Here is a 13,134-nt window from a genome sequence, read left to right as displayed (position 1 = left end):
CACTGAGGGTGCTCCTTGGCATCGTTCAAATTTTGCCCTCCAACTCATATATGTAGTGTGTTACTTTTCTAACCCTGAATCAAAACTTTCTGTGGATTTTGAGAAAATTTCCTGTCCTTAGAAGCCCGTTACTGAGGTCTATAGAGGAAGGAGAGGCCAGGCCTTGCCGCTGGTGGATGGAGAAGGTAGAGGCAATGGGCATAGTCAGGACCCTCCCCTCTCTCAGAGGCGGGGTCATGATTGAACTCTGTCTACCCCAACAAATGATTTTTGACCTATGGCTTGATCATGCATTTTTGTGGGTGTTGTATTTAGTGATGCATCATTTGACATTTACCACTCCCTGTGTGAGTTTCTATAAATATTGAAGGGCCACTACATGCAGCCATTGTGCTCAGCATTGAGAATACACAGGCATGGAATCCAGCCTTCCCCCAGTAAGCATTGGTCATATGATTTCCATGGTATTGCTAGGATTACCTACTGGTCTCCTTCAGCTCCTCTGGCTGCTCCTTCTCAGCTTCTAGACTCCCTTCCCTCTGTCTAGTCCTATAGTACTGGCCCCACAGGGTTCCCTCATTGTCCTTTTTTCTTTCTCTACACACTCTCCTTTGGGCAACTGAATTCACACCTGGGGCTTTAAATACCAATTTAAGCAGGTGACTTCTGTATTTCTAGACTGGACTTTTGTATTCTGTATTTCTATTTGCTTTTTAGATATCTCCATTTTGGGGTTCCACAGATATCTTAATCTCAAAATATTAAAACTTTATATTCATTACTTCTCTATAAATCTGTTCCTTTTCCCTTTTGTTTCCTTTGAAAAAAATAGCAGGAGTATCACTGTGACCGCCGTGAATGGTGCTATCATTCTCTCACCCATTGGAGGTAGTTTTCTCCTTCACATCTCAGATCAATATAACCTCCCATTTTCTCTACCTCCTAGACGCTTTTTACATCTGTCTCCTCCTCTCCTTGTCCCTTGCCACTGCTCCAGTGGAGACTTCCTGTGTGTCTTCCAGGATCCAGGGCATTGCTGCATTGCTTCCGGTCTGGCCTGCCACCAATTCAATTCTACATACTGTCTTCCCAGCAGTTTTTCTAAAAGTTAAATCCTGCCATATCACTTCCCTGCTTAAAAAAAAAAAAAAAAAAAATTCAATGCCTTCTCTTCACTCATAGGCCAAAGTCCAAATTCTTAGAATGATTACCAGGTACTTTCTAATATTGTCCCTTTCTACCTTTCCAGGTTAATCTCCAGCAATGGCCCACCTCAAAGCCAACATTCTAGCTGCCCTGAGCAATTTACTTGCTTGGTATATTACCAAACATAGCAGCTTTCATATTCTTCTGTGTCAGTTTCCTCTGTCTGGAACGTCTTTCCTCTTGTGCTCACCTGGAGGAAGTCATATTCCTCCAGTCATCTTTGTCTAGTCGTCTTGGAGACCCAGTCCACATCTCTTTCTTTTAAAACCATCCCTAGACCAGGCAGCGTGGCTCACACCTATAATCCCAGCACTTTGGAAGGCTGAGGTGGGTGGATCACTTGAGGTCAGGAGTTCGAGACCAGCCTGACCAACATGGTGATCTCTGTCTCTACTAAAAATACAAAAAAATAGCTGGGCATTGGGGGCACACCTGTAATCCCAGCCACTTGGGGGGCTGAGGCATGAGAATCACTTGAATCCTGGAGGTGGGGGTTGCAGTGAGCTGAGATTGCCCCACTACCACTCCAGCTTGGGTGACAGAGAGAGACTTCATCTCAAAAATAAATAAATAAATAAATAAATAAAGCCATCCCTAAATTCCCCAGATTAAGAGGGCCATTTCCCTAGTTTCTTCTTTGCTTTATTTTCCTATTCTTTCAAGTCCAAGACTTCCCTAGTTTCTTAAAGATCCCCAGGCAATGCTGCTGTAGCATACTTCCCACTTCTCACATTGTATGATTTGTTTATTTCCCCCTCTAGACTATATTCCTTGAAGGCAGGTACCAGTGTCATATTTATTTTTTACTCTCTCGGTCCCTAGTACCTAGCATTCAATACATAGTTGCTGAATAAATAAGAAGTAGATGCTTGGATGAAGAATAAAAATGAAATAAATATATGAAGCCTTATTTTTAAAATGTTAAAGTAACTCAAGTGAGCCCATTTGTGTACCCAGCTCTGTTTTTGTTTCTGTTTTTTTTTTTTTTTTCCGAGATGGAGTCTCACTCTATCGCCCAGGCTACAGTGCAGTGGTGTGATCTTGGCTCACTGTAGCCTCTACCTCCTGGATTTAAGTGATTCTCTTGCCGCAGCCTCCTGAGTAGCTGGGATTATAGACACTCACCACCACACCTGGCTAATTTTTCTATTTTTACTAGAGATGGGGTTTCACCATTTTGACCAGGCTGGTCTCGAACTCCTGACCTCAGATAATCCACCTGCCTGGGCCTCCCAAAGTGCTGGGATTACAGGTGTGAGCCACCACACCTGACCCTGGCTCTGTGTTTTACAGAGCTTGATGGTGTAAGGCACTGGTCATGAACATGAGGGAGACTCTGGTTTGAGCCATTTATATGGTATTGGCATCATGAGGACTCTTTTCTTCTTCATCTTGGAAGGAACATGGCAGGGTTTTACTTTACTTTTATTTCTTTTTAACATTAAGAAAATGTATTTATCATTTTTTAATTGATAAATTAAAATTTTATATGTTCTTGGGGTTTTACTTTAGAAAAATTACTTTTTACCTGCTTTCACTCATTTGCAATTTTTCCTAATCTTAATTACTTTAAGATCATCTACTCCCTGCTCAATAAAAACTAATAATTGATACCAAATAAATTAAAGATGAGAAAACTAAAAATAAATGTAGAAACTAGAAGCAACCATTAATGAAGATCAAAGTGGCTGTGTATCTAAATTAATTTCACTGACTGATTTGGGGGACGGGTTAATAAAGATGTTAATAGTAACTCCCCAGGAGCTTTCGGCAGTGCTCCAGAAGTGAGACAGTAATGAGCCCAATCGAGGTTCATAGATTCAGTGAACGCCAGTGGCTTCATTAGCTGTAGCGAGGGAGGCTGCTGGAGTCCCAGGGTAGGAACTCCACTCAGATTACATTCCTGAAATATGTCGCCAGGCTCACAGATTCTTAAGTCAAGTCTAGGGGGAAAGACAATCATTTGGAAATGAACCTGGAAAAGTGTTATGGTTGGTCCCCAGTCAACGGCATTGTTTTAATTACCCAATCATTACATCTGCCCTTTGATAGTTAAGGTAAAGTAGCATACTGTTATGAGCACCCCCTTGGAGTCTAACAGGTGTGGATGTTCTGGGTCACCCCCTTCCTGGCTAGGTGATCCTAGGCCAGTTGCCTCTCTCAAAGCCTTAGCTCTCTCATCAATAAAATAGGGATTACAACATTGTCTCTATCAAATAGGGGTACTGTGAATCGAAGTAAAATAAAATATGTAAAGTGTCTAGCTCATAGTTAGTACTCAATAAATCATAACTATTATTACCATTAATAAGGTGAATAATGACTTATATGTTCTTCTATGCAAAGCAGACAACAAGAATTATTTGGAGTCCAAGAGGAACTAGAACTAAGGTTTTCTAACTCTTAGTCATTGATTTTATTTCACATATACCTACTGACTGCCCATTAGGTGCCAGTTAGGGGGCTTGTGTAAAATATTAGAAGCACTAGGAAGTGGTCAGGTGTGTTCTATAGAAAATTCAGCATTCAGGGCCGGGCGCGGTGGCTCAAACCTGTAATCCCAGCACTTTGGGTGGCCGAGGCAGGTGGATCACGAGGTCAAGAGATCGACACCATCCTGGTCAACATGGTTAAACCCCATCTCTACTAAAAATACAAAAAATTAGCTGGGCGTGGTGGCACGTGCCTGTAGTCCCAGCTACTCAGGAGGCTGAGGCAGGAGAATTACCTAAACCCAGGAGGTGGAGGTTGCAGTGAGCCAAGATTGCGCCATTGCACTCCAGCCTGGGTAACAAGAGCGAAACTCTGTCTCAAAAAAAAAAAAAAAAAAAAGAAAGAAAGAAAGAAAATTCAGCACTCTTTCCACTATCCCATGTTTGGGTGAAATTAGTAACACTGATATTGTCTGTGATTTAGTAGCGCTTACTGGATACCCATTATATGGTGTGAAGGTGACAAGGATTCTCCCAGGGAAGGGCCCTGTGGGCATAGAGGGGGCAAACATATCACTGCAGTCCAGGCGCAGGGAGCGGAAAGGACCCGTCACCAAATAAGAACAGCCTTAATGGGCGCACAACTGACTTTGGTAGGCATTTGCAAACTGAGTCAGCTCTTAGGATATGCAGATTCAGGCCAGGTTTAGACCAAGCCAGTAAAAACAAAAGTCAGTTCTGGTATCTGGAGGTATGTCTGACCTCTAGAAGGAGGCCAAGATTTCTAAGGGGGCTAACCATAAAGAAGCAGAGATAGCATCATTTCTCACACCTGTCACTGGGTCTGAACCATGGCAAGTCCCTGAGCAGCTGAACTTCCACACTGTGTAAAAAACTGAATAGGAACTTTTATTGATCACCTACTATCAGTTAGTCACTATAGCAGATGCAATTCAGTAACATCATTTATATCTCAGACTCATCCTGCAAAATAAGACAGAGGAATACAATGTAATTAATGAAAGGAGAACAAGGTTTGGATGCAGATTTCACCCATTTCTAATAAGTAAATATGCCTCTGTGTGGGCCTAGGAGAAAGCCTCTATTTCCTCATCTGTAGAATGGTGCTACTCCTTCCAGCATCCATCTCAGCAGTAACAGGATCAGCAATTGTGTATGTTCTGTGTCTGGCACACAGGAAACACTTTTAAAATGATAGGATTTCTCGCATTTTGCAGATTTAGGGAATGAGGAAATAAGCAAATTCCTCAAGTTACCCCAGATAGTAAAAGGGGGAGCTTGGACTTACAGTTCCATATGAGTTGATGGCCATAGTTTGAGCCTCTCTTATCAGTCAGTATCTTTCCCCTTAGTTCAGCCCACTGAATAGCCCCTTTGGCTAAATAGCTCATGCAACCAAGCTGATGCCCACCCAAATAACAGACCTTAGCTTGGGTTCACAGCTAACACAGAGAGACTTGCTCAGAACCCAGTGAACCCAAAGTAGCATAGCTCTTTATCATCTCAGTGGGGACAAGGACCATTTTAATCATCATCTGTCCCATCGTGGTGTCAGATGCAGTGAAGCTCTCACACTGGATTTAAGGTCAAAATAAGCCATTCCAAGAACAAGGCTGCATTGCTGCAGTACAGTGCTGTCTGATACCAGTGTGCCATCCATGCTGTTTCTTGCTTCCACCTGGTGGTCAGAAGTTGATAAAGCAAGTGTACTGAAAAGCAACTGGGTATCCCTTGGCCTGTTGCTTATAGTACATCTGATTCTGGTCCCTGCAGGGCTTTTAGTACCGCTTTCCTGCCTTTTGATTTTCATTACGTTCTTCTAGTGGAAAAACTTCCCACGTGTAGTGTTCTTTCCTGGGACTAAAAGAACCAGGATAATCCCGGATGCTTCCCTGCGGCTGAGCTCATGTCACAAATCAGGCATGATTTTCAGCAGATATTTCTTTAAAAGTTTGAAGGCCTCTGTGGACTCTATTCCCTTCTCTATGGGAACAAGCATCAAAGAGACAGGAATAAAATGCTTTGCACGCACATCAGGAACTAATTGCCAATTTGGCAAATGCATTGACTAATGTCATGCACTGTTATTTCTAAATCCTCTCCTGTCCTTGACCCCCAGTATCTAGATGTAAACTTGGAACCATTAGTGGAGAAGGATAAAGTCTTCTGGTGCCTCAAATGGAATTGAGAGGGATTTAAACTCAGTGCTTTTGAGTGTGGTGAAATGAACCCAGCAGTACATTAATGCTAGGATTTGAGCTCACACAGCATGAGCGCTTTCAAAAACCATGTTTAAGGAAGCAAACAGAGCTATGACAGACCCTTTCAGTGGAGCAAAAGGAGTTGGATGAAACAATCAATGACACATTAGAAACCACAACTGGGCTGCAATCATGTAGGCAGGAAAAGAAAGTTTCTCTTTATCGCAGGATCTTTGCATTTAATGAGATGGTGACTGGACAACCTCCAGAGGAGCAAGGCCTCCGTTTACTTTAGTTGAGAAATGTCTAAATATTTAGTTGATTCTCTTAAAAGCCCTACATGATTCTGTAGCAAACTGGGCTCTAAGGTATGATCTTATCAGCTCTGAATTGCCATTGGAACATCTATTTAAAGGGAATTTGAAAAAAGAAAAATCAGAAAATATTATTAAAATACAAATATTAATTTTTCTCTCTCGAAAGTAACTATTTTGAATACCCTTCAGATACTTAGTTAGGACCAATATCTTTCCAGTGACTACTTTCTCTTAATTGGGTCTAAATTGAGAGAACCCTCAATGGGGCTCCCAGTTGGGCTCCCTCAAATTGTACTGGCTGAATTCAAAGTTTGGGGGTGCTTATGACTACTTTGAATGAAATAGAAAGGAATGGGAATCTCAACCAGAATGGTGTTCTCTGCTTCTTGTATATTCTTCATTTCTATTGGTTCTGATGGTGAAACCTACACTATAAGGTTTGGCATAGCCAGTGCTTTAGTCTCCAAAGGGTAGTGTTGGCTCCTGAGTGCATTTTCGTGGGAGTGGTAGGGGAAGCTAAGAAGACTAAAAGAACTTTGTAAAAATGTCTATAGGGGTTCACCATTTGAATGCATAGTACTGTCTTCTATTAGCAGATGTTAGCCAAGACCAGCATTCAGTTTGCTCTTCAGCACCACAACTCCTGTCCATTCTAACCACAGCATCCATTGGGGCTTCAAACTCTCCCGACTTTCTGATAGCAAAATCCCGTCCAGCTTGCTGTTTTTTATTATAGCTTCCTGTGGAGTATTATTAAGGCTCACCAAACTCTCTCCCCTCCCCCACAGCAGGAGGCCCTCGAAGCTCCGTCCTGCCAGCTTGATTAATGTGTCTTGGCTAATTGTGTGAAAGACGGCAGCCCTTTAGCAAGTGTGACCAGTTTATTGTTCAACCAATCACTGACGTCTCAGTTAGCATGTGAAAAGGGGGTGTGCTGCTGGAGGAGGGTGAGTGTTCTGGCGGCTGAGTCAAAGGAGGACCATTTTGGGGGGTCACAGAGCAACACCCACTTCTTTGAGGGGATGTTACTATGCTCTACTAAACCTGTAAACCTCTTACTCAAAGCACTTTTTTCAAGACTTTTTTTTTCCCATGGTGCAAGCAGGCAAGACACTGGGTACTCTGCAGATGGAGTTCACGTTCCAGGGTTTTTAATATTTCACTTTTATATTTCTGTTAGAGAATGATCCTGCTGAGAGTCTGGGAATCCATGCTCGTCAGAACCCCCTCACTGACACTTGGATATATTGCTCTGAAAGCTATCCCAGGAGAAAAGATTAAACAAAAAAAGCGCCTACTTTTCAAAGCCTACTTTTCAATCTGCCCACATCAAAATAAGACAACTGGCCCTTTGAAGTGGAGGACATAGAGTTCTCAGCTAGCTTGCTTAAAACGGGGAGTGGGGGAGACAGGAATGAAGGAAGGAAGGGAAAGAGGGAGGGAAAGAGAGAAAAGGAAGGAAAAGAGGGAGGGAAAGAGAGAGAAGGAAGGAAGGGAGGGAGGGAGGGAAAAAGGGAGAGAGGGAACATAGGAAGGAAGGGAGGGAGGGAGGGAGCAAGGGAGAGAGGGAACATAGGAAGGAAGGGAGGGAGGGAGGGAAGGAATGAAAGAAGGGAGGGAGAGAAAAAGGAAGGAAGAAAGGAAAAGCAAGTTTCCAAAATTATACAACCCTCTTACCTTGCCCAGATTTAACCAGGGACTAGAATCTGAATTGATGGCTGCAAAACTTACAACTCTGCTCATCAAAGATCTGAGAACACAGTTAACTGTCAGAGAAACCTGTCTGGCTGGGTCAGCATCAGGAGACTTTTTAAAAGCTGTGCAAATGGAAACTTTGCTGTCCTGCTAAAGGTGTCCAGATAAGGCCTAGAATTGGCGGCATGGGTGTAGATGGACACCGATGGTTCCCTCAAGTTCCCAAGAATTGGACTCCCTCAAAATTTTACTGACCGATTCAAAGTCTGGGGGCTCCTAGGACTACTTAGAATGAAAAGAAAAGGAATGGGAAGCTCATCCAGAATGCTGCGCTCATCTGTGACACTTTTCTGGCTCCCAGCTTGTCTTCTGCTCCCCTTAATAATTGGTGTTCAAGTGTGTAGAAGTGGTGCAGCTCAGGGATGAGGATGGGTAGGGTGTGGTTCAAAAGGAACTTATTGACTCACATAAAGGGATGTTCCTGAAACACAGATGTTGAAGACCCTTTTAAAACACAGTCCTTACAATTGAGTTATTGATAGTACTGACCCCATGCACAAAATAGGCTGGACTTTTAAGAGTTCCAAATCCAGGTGTAGACATCTTGGCTAAGGCTGAGATTCCAACTCCCTTTGTTCCATAAGCTCAGCCTGGCCCACAGCCACAACTCCCCAAGCCATGGAAGCAGGGCTCACAAATGAGCACCCCAGCAACAAAGAGAACTGGTGACAGAGTGTGGATGAATGAATCCAAACCCAAACATTAGAGATCCGAGAGTGCACCCTCTCCCTCTGGGTAGCCCAGCGCATGCACAGCACCTGGCAGATAGTAGGTGCTTGAAAATCTTTGATTTATTTGAATTAAATTGAAAACTTACAAGAAAAACAATTGATTATGAGCCCCATGGATGTTGAGCCTGGAGAATTTTCTTCTAACATAAAAAAACTTCATGTTGTTTTGAAACAACAGAAAATTGAAAAAAAAAGCAACATATTTTCTCTGTTTTGCTGGAACCTAGTTATCTTATTAAGCACACAGTCTGGCAGGGAAGCACTTTGGCCAAGTTTCTATGATTATTGCTCTCACCAAGACATTTTGTATTAAGGATCACTGTTGTTTGCCTGGGCCAACCTGAAACCCAAATGTCTGAAGTTTGGGGAGTAACATATGCCCACCACAGTAGTTTTGTATTGGCATCATCCAAATTGTTTCCTGTAATCCATCTGCGACTCTACACTTCTGCTGGCATCCTCAGTTAGCTGAGGGAAAAGAGAACAGCGTGGACAGGGAGAAGTACAAGCAGGGTAGGAAAAGGTGAGACCCAAGTTCTACTGGAAACCATGGCAACTGGAGATAGGACCAATTTGCAGGCTGGACCATGGCTCTACAAGAAGCTTGTTCTTTTTTCTCTATCTCAGACCAATGGTAACAGGCACTATTCCAAGCCCTGTGACCAGAGAGTGGCATTTTTCTCAGATTCTACACTCTAGCAAAATGGTTAGAAATCATAAACCATTTGCAAATGATTTTAAGGCCTTTTAGCAATGGATATGGCTATTCACAAAGCAGCTGAAAGGACTTTACAGGTAGTCTTTAGCTTGCTGTAGGGCTTCCATAATCCTGATGGTTCAAGATGCCTGATCCCTATGGATAGCTGTTTGAACAAAAGTATTGGATGCCAAAGAAAAGAAGAAAAAAAGGCCCAGCTCCCTATGTCTTCTATCTTCTTCTTTAATCACATTTTAACTCTAGCTACAATTTCTTGCTCTCATGAAACCCTTTTAGGATAATATCATTCTAAATTTAGTAAGGACAACAGGCTGAGTGCGGAAGCTGAAGCAGGTGGATCACCTGAGGTTAGGAGTTTGAGACTAGCCTGGCCAACAGAGTGAAACCCCATCTCTATTAAAAGCACAAAAAAATTAGTTGGGCATGGTGGCAGGTGCTCACAGGGCTGAGGCAGGAGAATTGCTTGAACCCAGGAGGCAGAGGTTACAGTGAGCCAAGATCCCGCCGAAAATCTAGTTTTGAGCATATCCACCCTAATCTTGTCCTTCTCTGTACCTGTCTACCTCCCTTTTCATCCTGCCAGTGAGAGCTCAGCTTCAGCATAGTCTTTATTTGTTTCTCCAGCTTCTGATGTGATCCTTCATTCTGTAGTTCAGTGTCTGTCTCCTCCCTTCTGTCTCAACATCCTTGAGGTGACTAACCTCATTCCTTCGATGTGGCCTTGAGAAAACTTCTCAAAGAATTCCCCCATGGTTGACTTCTAAATTTATCCCAGAAGCCAGTCTTGAAAGACCAAATGTGTGAGAGAAAATGACCAAGTGTCAGGTTTAGAGGCAATGAATGAACACTTAGTAAATATAATCTAGAGACAGCTTACCTGGCATGTCCTAGGCCTAATGAGCCTCTACCTCTATTCTGTTGCATTAGCTTTCTTTTTAAATATATGAAATTTAACAATCTAATCAATAAACTTATGAGAGTCAGGGGTGCAAAGGTGAGCCATCTTTTGAGTTGTTCTTTTGAGCCATTGGGTGTTTGACAATGGATGTGGAATCTGCAGTAATAGTCATTTCAAATTCTGTTCTGCTTGCTGCTTGTGTTTTATAGAGCTGGGGAACTGCTCTAACATCAACTACTATTTCAGTGTCTTCGTCATACAAAGATTAATCAGGGGATATATGAATGTAGAAATTCATCAAGACCCATCTGTGCTGCCAGTTTCGTAATATAAGAAGAACACCCTGTTAGCATGGCCAGTGCTCTCCTTCCTTACATTACTAATACTCAGTCTTCAGAAGCTCAGATCAATATTACCTGGATTGTAGTTGGGTAGCTTGGAGACTCCCGGCCAAGTGTCCTCTGTAGGGACTCCCAACACCTATATAGAGCCAAACAAAGAAAAAGAAAGGTGAGGGGGAGATAAGGGGGATGGAGGAGGTGTAGAGACATGCAGGATAGATCAGGGAAGAACAGAGAAGAGTCAGATATCTGCCCCATTGCATGAAACCAGCTGATGTATGTAAGAAAGAAACTTTAGGGTTTCCAACATTCGTGGTTTCTTGGGCAAAACTGTAATACATTTCTATGATTCCAGGCCTGCCTTCTTACTGACTGACTTGTCTGAGGCAAATCCTACAGCCTTGCTTAAAGTCATGTTCTCATCACTAAACATTTACTGCATGATCGTCATTCATTAGGACACCATGTTGGGAGTCAGGAATATAAAGAAGCAGGAGTGCCTGTCTCTTTGCCTTATGTTAGATGACCATATGTATATTGACAGGAGACACTGACAGCTAAAATTATGCCTCAGCGTGGGTATTCAGCTGTTCCCCGATGTGCTCAAATGGAAAGGATTCAGATTACTGACCTTCAGGCAATGGAATGTTGGCTAAAGATGACCTCAAAACTAACTCTAGTCCTTTCTATCACATTCATCTCATCTGCTTGTTTTCTCGTGACCAGCAGCTTGGAATATGGTATTTGGTTTCTCACTGATGGATTGTCATGGGAAGAACATCACTTGAAAAAGAGCTGTCCCTATGCTTTGAATTACCAAGTTAAAGCTCTAGATTTTAGTTAAGATTTATGAAAATAAAGTCTTGGAGTACAAAGCCAAAATAGCTCAGACTTTGGATGGAGCTGTCACCATGAGTTCCCCTGTAGGCATTACCTTACCATTCTTTTAAAATAATCATAAAAACCCATAGGCAGTTATATATGGGAGCCAGAGTAACATTGTTTTTGTGAAATATTAGTAAAACACTAGTAGTTTTCATTATAGAAGCATATCTCACTATAACTCTTTTTAGAAACATCTCTTACAGAAAGAGTCTAGAAAATCCATCTGTAAAATGCTGGTTATAGATACTGGTGCAATTATTAGGGGAGGGAGTCAACTGCCCAACAATGACTGAATATAATCAATGAAGAATTCAGAATCTTAATATCTATCAGCTTATTGACTAGGACTCTGGCTGAGAGGTATACTTTTTGGATTCTATAAAGCTTGTCTTCAAACAAAAGACACTGAAGTGCTATTTTCCCTCATATAATAAAAAAATCATGCCACCCAGTAAAATCATCCTTCTTTGATCCATTCCCTAAACAAACTGAAAAGCGACAGAGAGGATTATAGGCTTTTCCTATCAACCACTCTGAGCCCGAGGGAACACTAAGAATCCTGGAATCCATTCTGAAACACCGACTGGACTAATTCTTCTTTTGTGGGAGAGGGCCAGGGGATGGGAAGCTAATTCTTCTTTTTTAACCTACTGTCTTATGTATTCGCAGAGATGCATGTGTAAACAAGTGGGTGTGAGTCACATGTACTTATACATCCTCCGTTGGCTGGCAAAGTGCAATGAAAAGAAAGCAAAGATAGTGAAGAGAAAACAATACAGGAAATACATAACAACCACTATCATGTTTTCTCTAAGGTGAAAGTTACAGACTGTTGGTTACTTTGTGTGATGTTTAAAGCCAACAAAATGGATACTAAAAAAATTTTTTTAATCTTATATTCCAAAGCTTTAAGCTTGAGATTTTAAAAGTTTAAACAAAACTTCAATATACTTTATTTGGAAATTTGATCTCAGTTTCTATTGTAAAGTTATTGAATTCTTTTTCACTTGAGAAAATTACTAAATCTCTCCTTCACTGTCTGGGAAACTGAAAACCAAAAATTGTTGCTTTACTCCCTCCCTGAAGGCTCTTAAAAGGCAGCCAGTAAGTGCTATGTTTCAAACCACAGTGGTCTGAGGGGCTGTTTATCTGCCTTTGTTGGAAGGGAAACTAAAAGCATTTTGATTAATGGATTCAAAGTTTGCATAGTTTATTCTGATTTTAGAACTAAATCCAGGATTTTTTTTGTAAAAAACACTTATTGAAAGAATTCATTTTTAAAATTGATCAGAAAGTGGTAACAGTTTTTATTTAGAAGTAAATACACACACTCAAAGGCATTTCAGAAAAAATAGTAAAATAAAGATTCAGGAATTCTCAATGTGTTTTTATTCCTAAGAATGAGATCTCAGGATAAATAGAACAAATTATGGTTAGAGGTTGGAAGATTTAGAATGGACCCATTGCTTTCAAAGATGCACTTCCAATATCAATTATTGCAGATTCTGAAGTAGCTTTCCTATATTCATCTGTGTAGGCTATGTTTAGCAAAACACAAATTCAGGAACTATTCATAATCTGTTTAATTTTCTAACCTGCTTACAGGAAACAAATGTGAAAATAGATAAA

At 41.5% G+C, this 13,134-nt stretch overlaps 1 protein-coding gene across 7 annotated transcripts in view; it reads right to left on the bottom strand.

The window, feature by feature from the left end:
* The window catches only part of CDK15 (cyclin dependent kinase 15), an 89,965-nt gene that overhangs the window by 29,423 nt on the left and 47,408 nt on the right, over positions 1-13,134 (bottom strand). For all 7 annotated transcript variants that reach the window (XR_013519036.1, XR_013519037.1, XR_013519038.1 and 4 more), the window contains exon 10: positions 10,696-10,759. Coding sequence is in view for 4 of the 7 variants with exons in the window: in XM_035305320.3 (XP_035161211.2) it covers positions 10,696-10,759 (64 nt within the window). In the remaining 3 variants the exon portion in view is untranslated. The remainder of the gene's footprint in view (positions 1-10,695; positions 10,760-13,134) is intronic.

Source organism: Callithrix jacchus, chromosome 6 (assembly GCF_049354715.1).
Source record: "Callithrix jacchus isolate 240 chromosome 6, calJac240_pri, whole genome shotgun sequence".
NCBI classification, from domain to species: domain Eukaryota; kingdom Metazoa; phylum Chordata; class Mammalia; order Primates; family Cebidae; genus Callithrix; species Callithrix jacchus.
The sequence above is the reverse complement of the archived record's forward strand: the minus strand, read 5'-3'. Positions and strand labels throughout refer to the sequence as shown.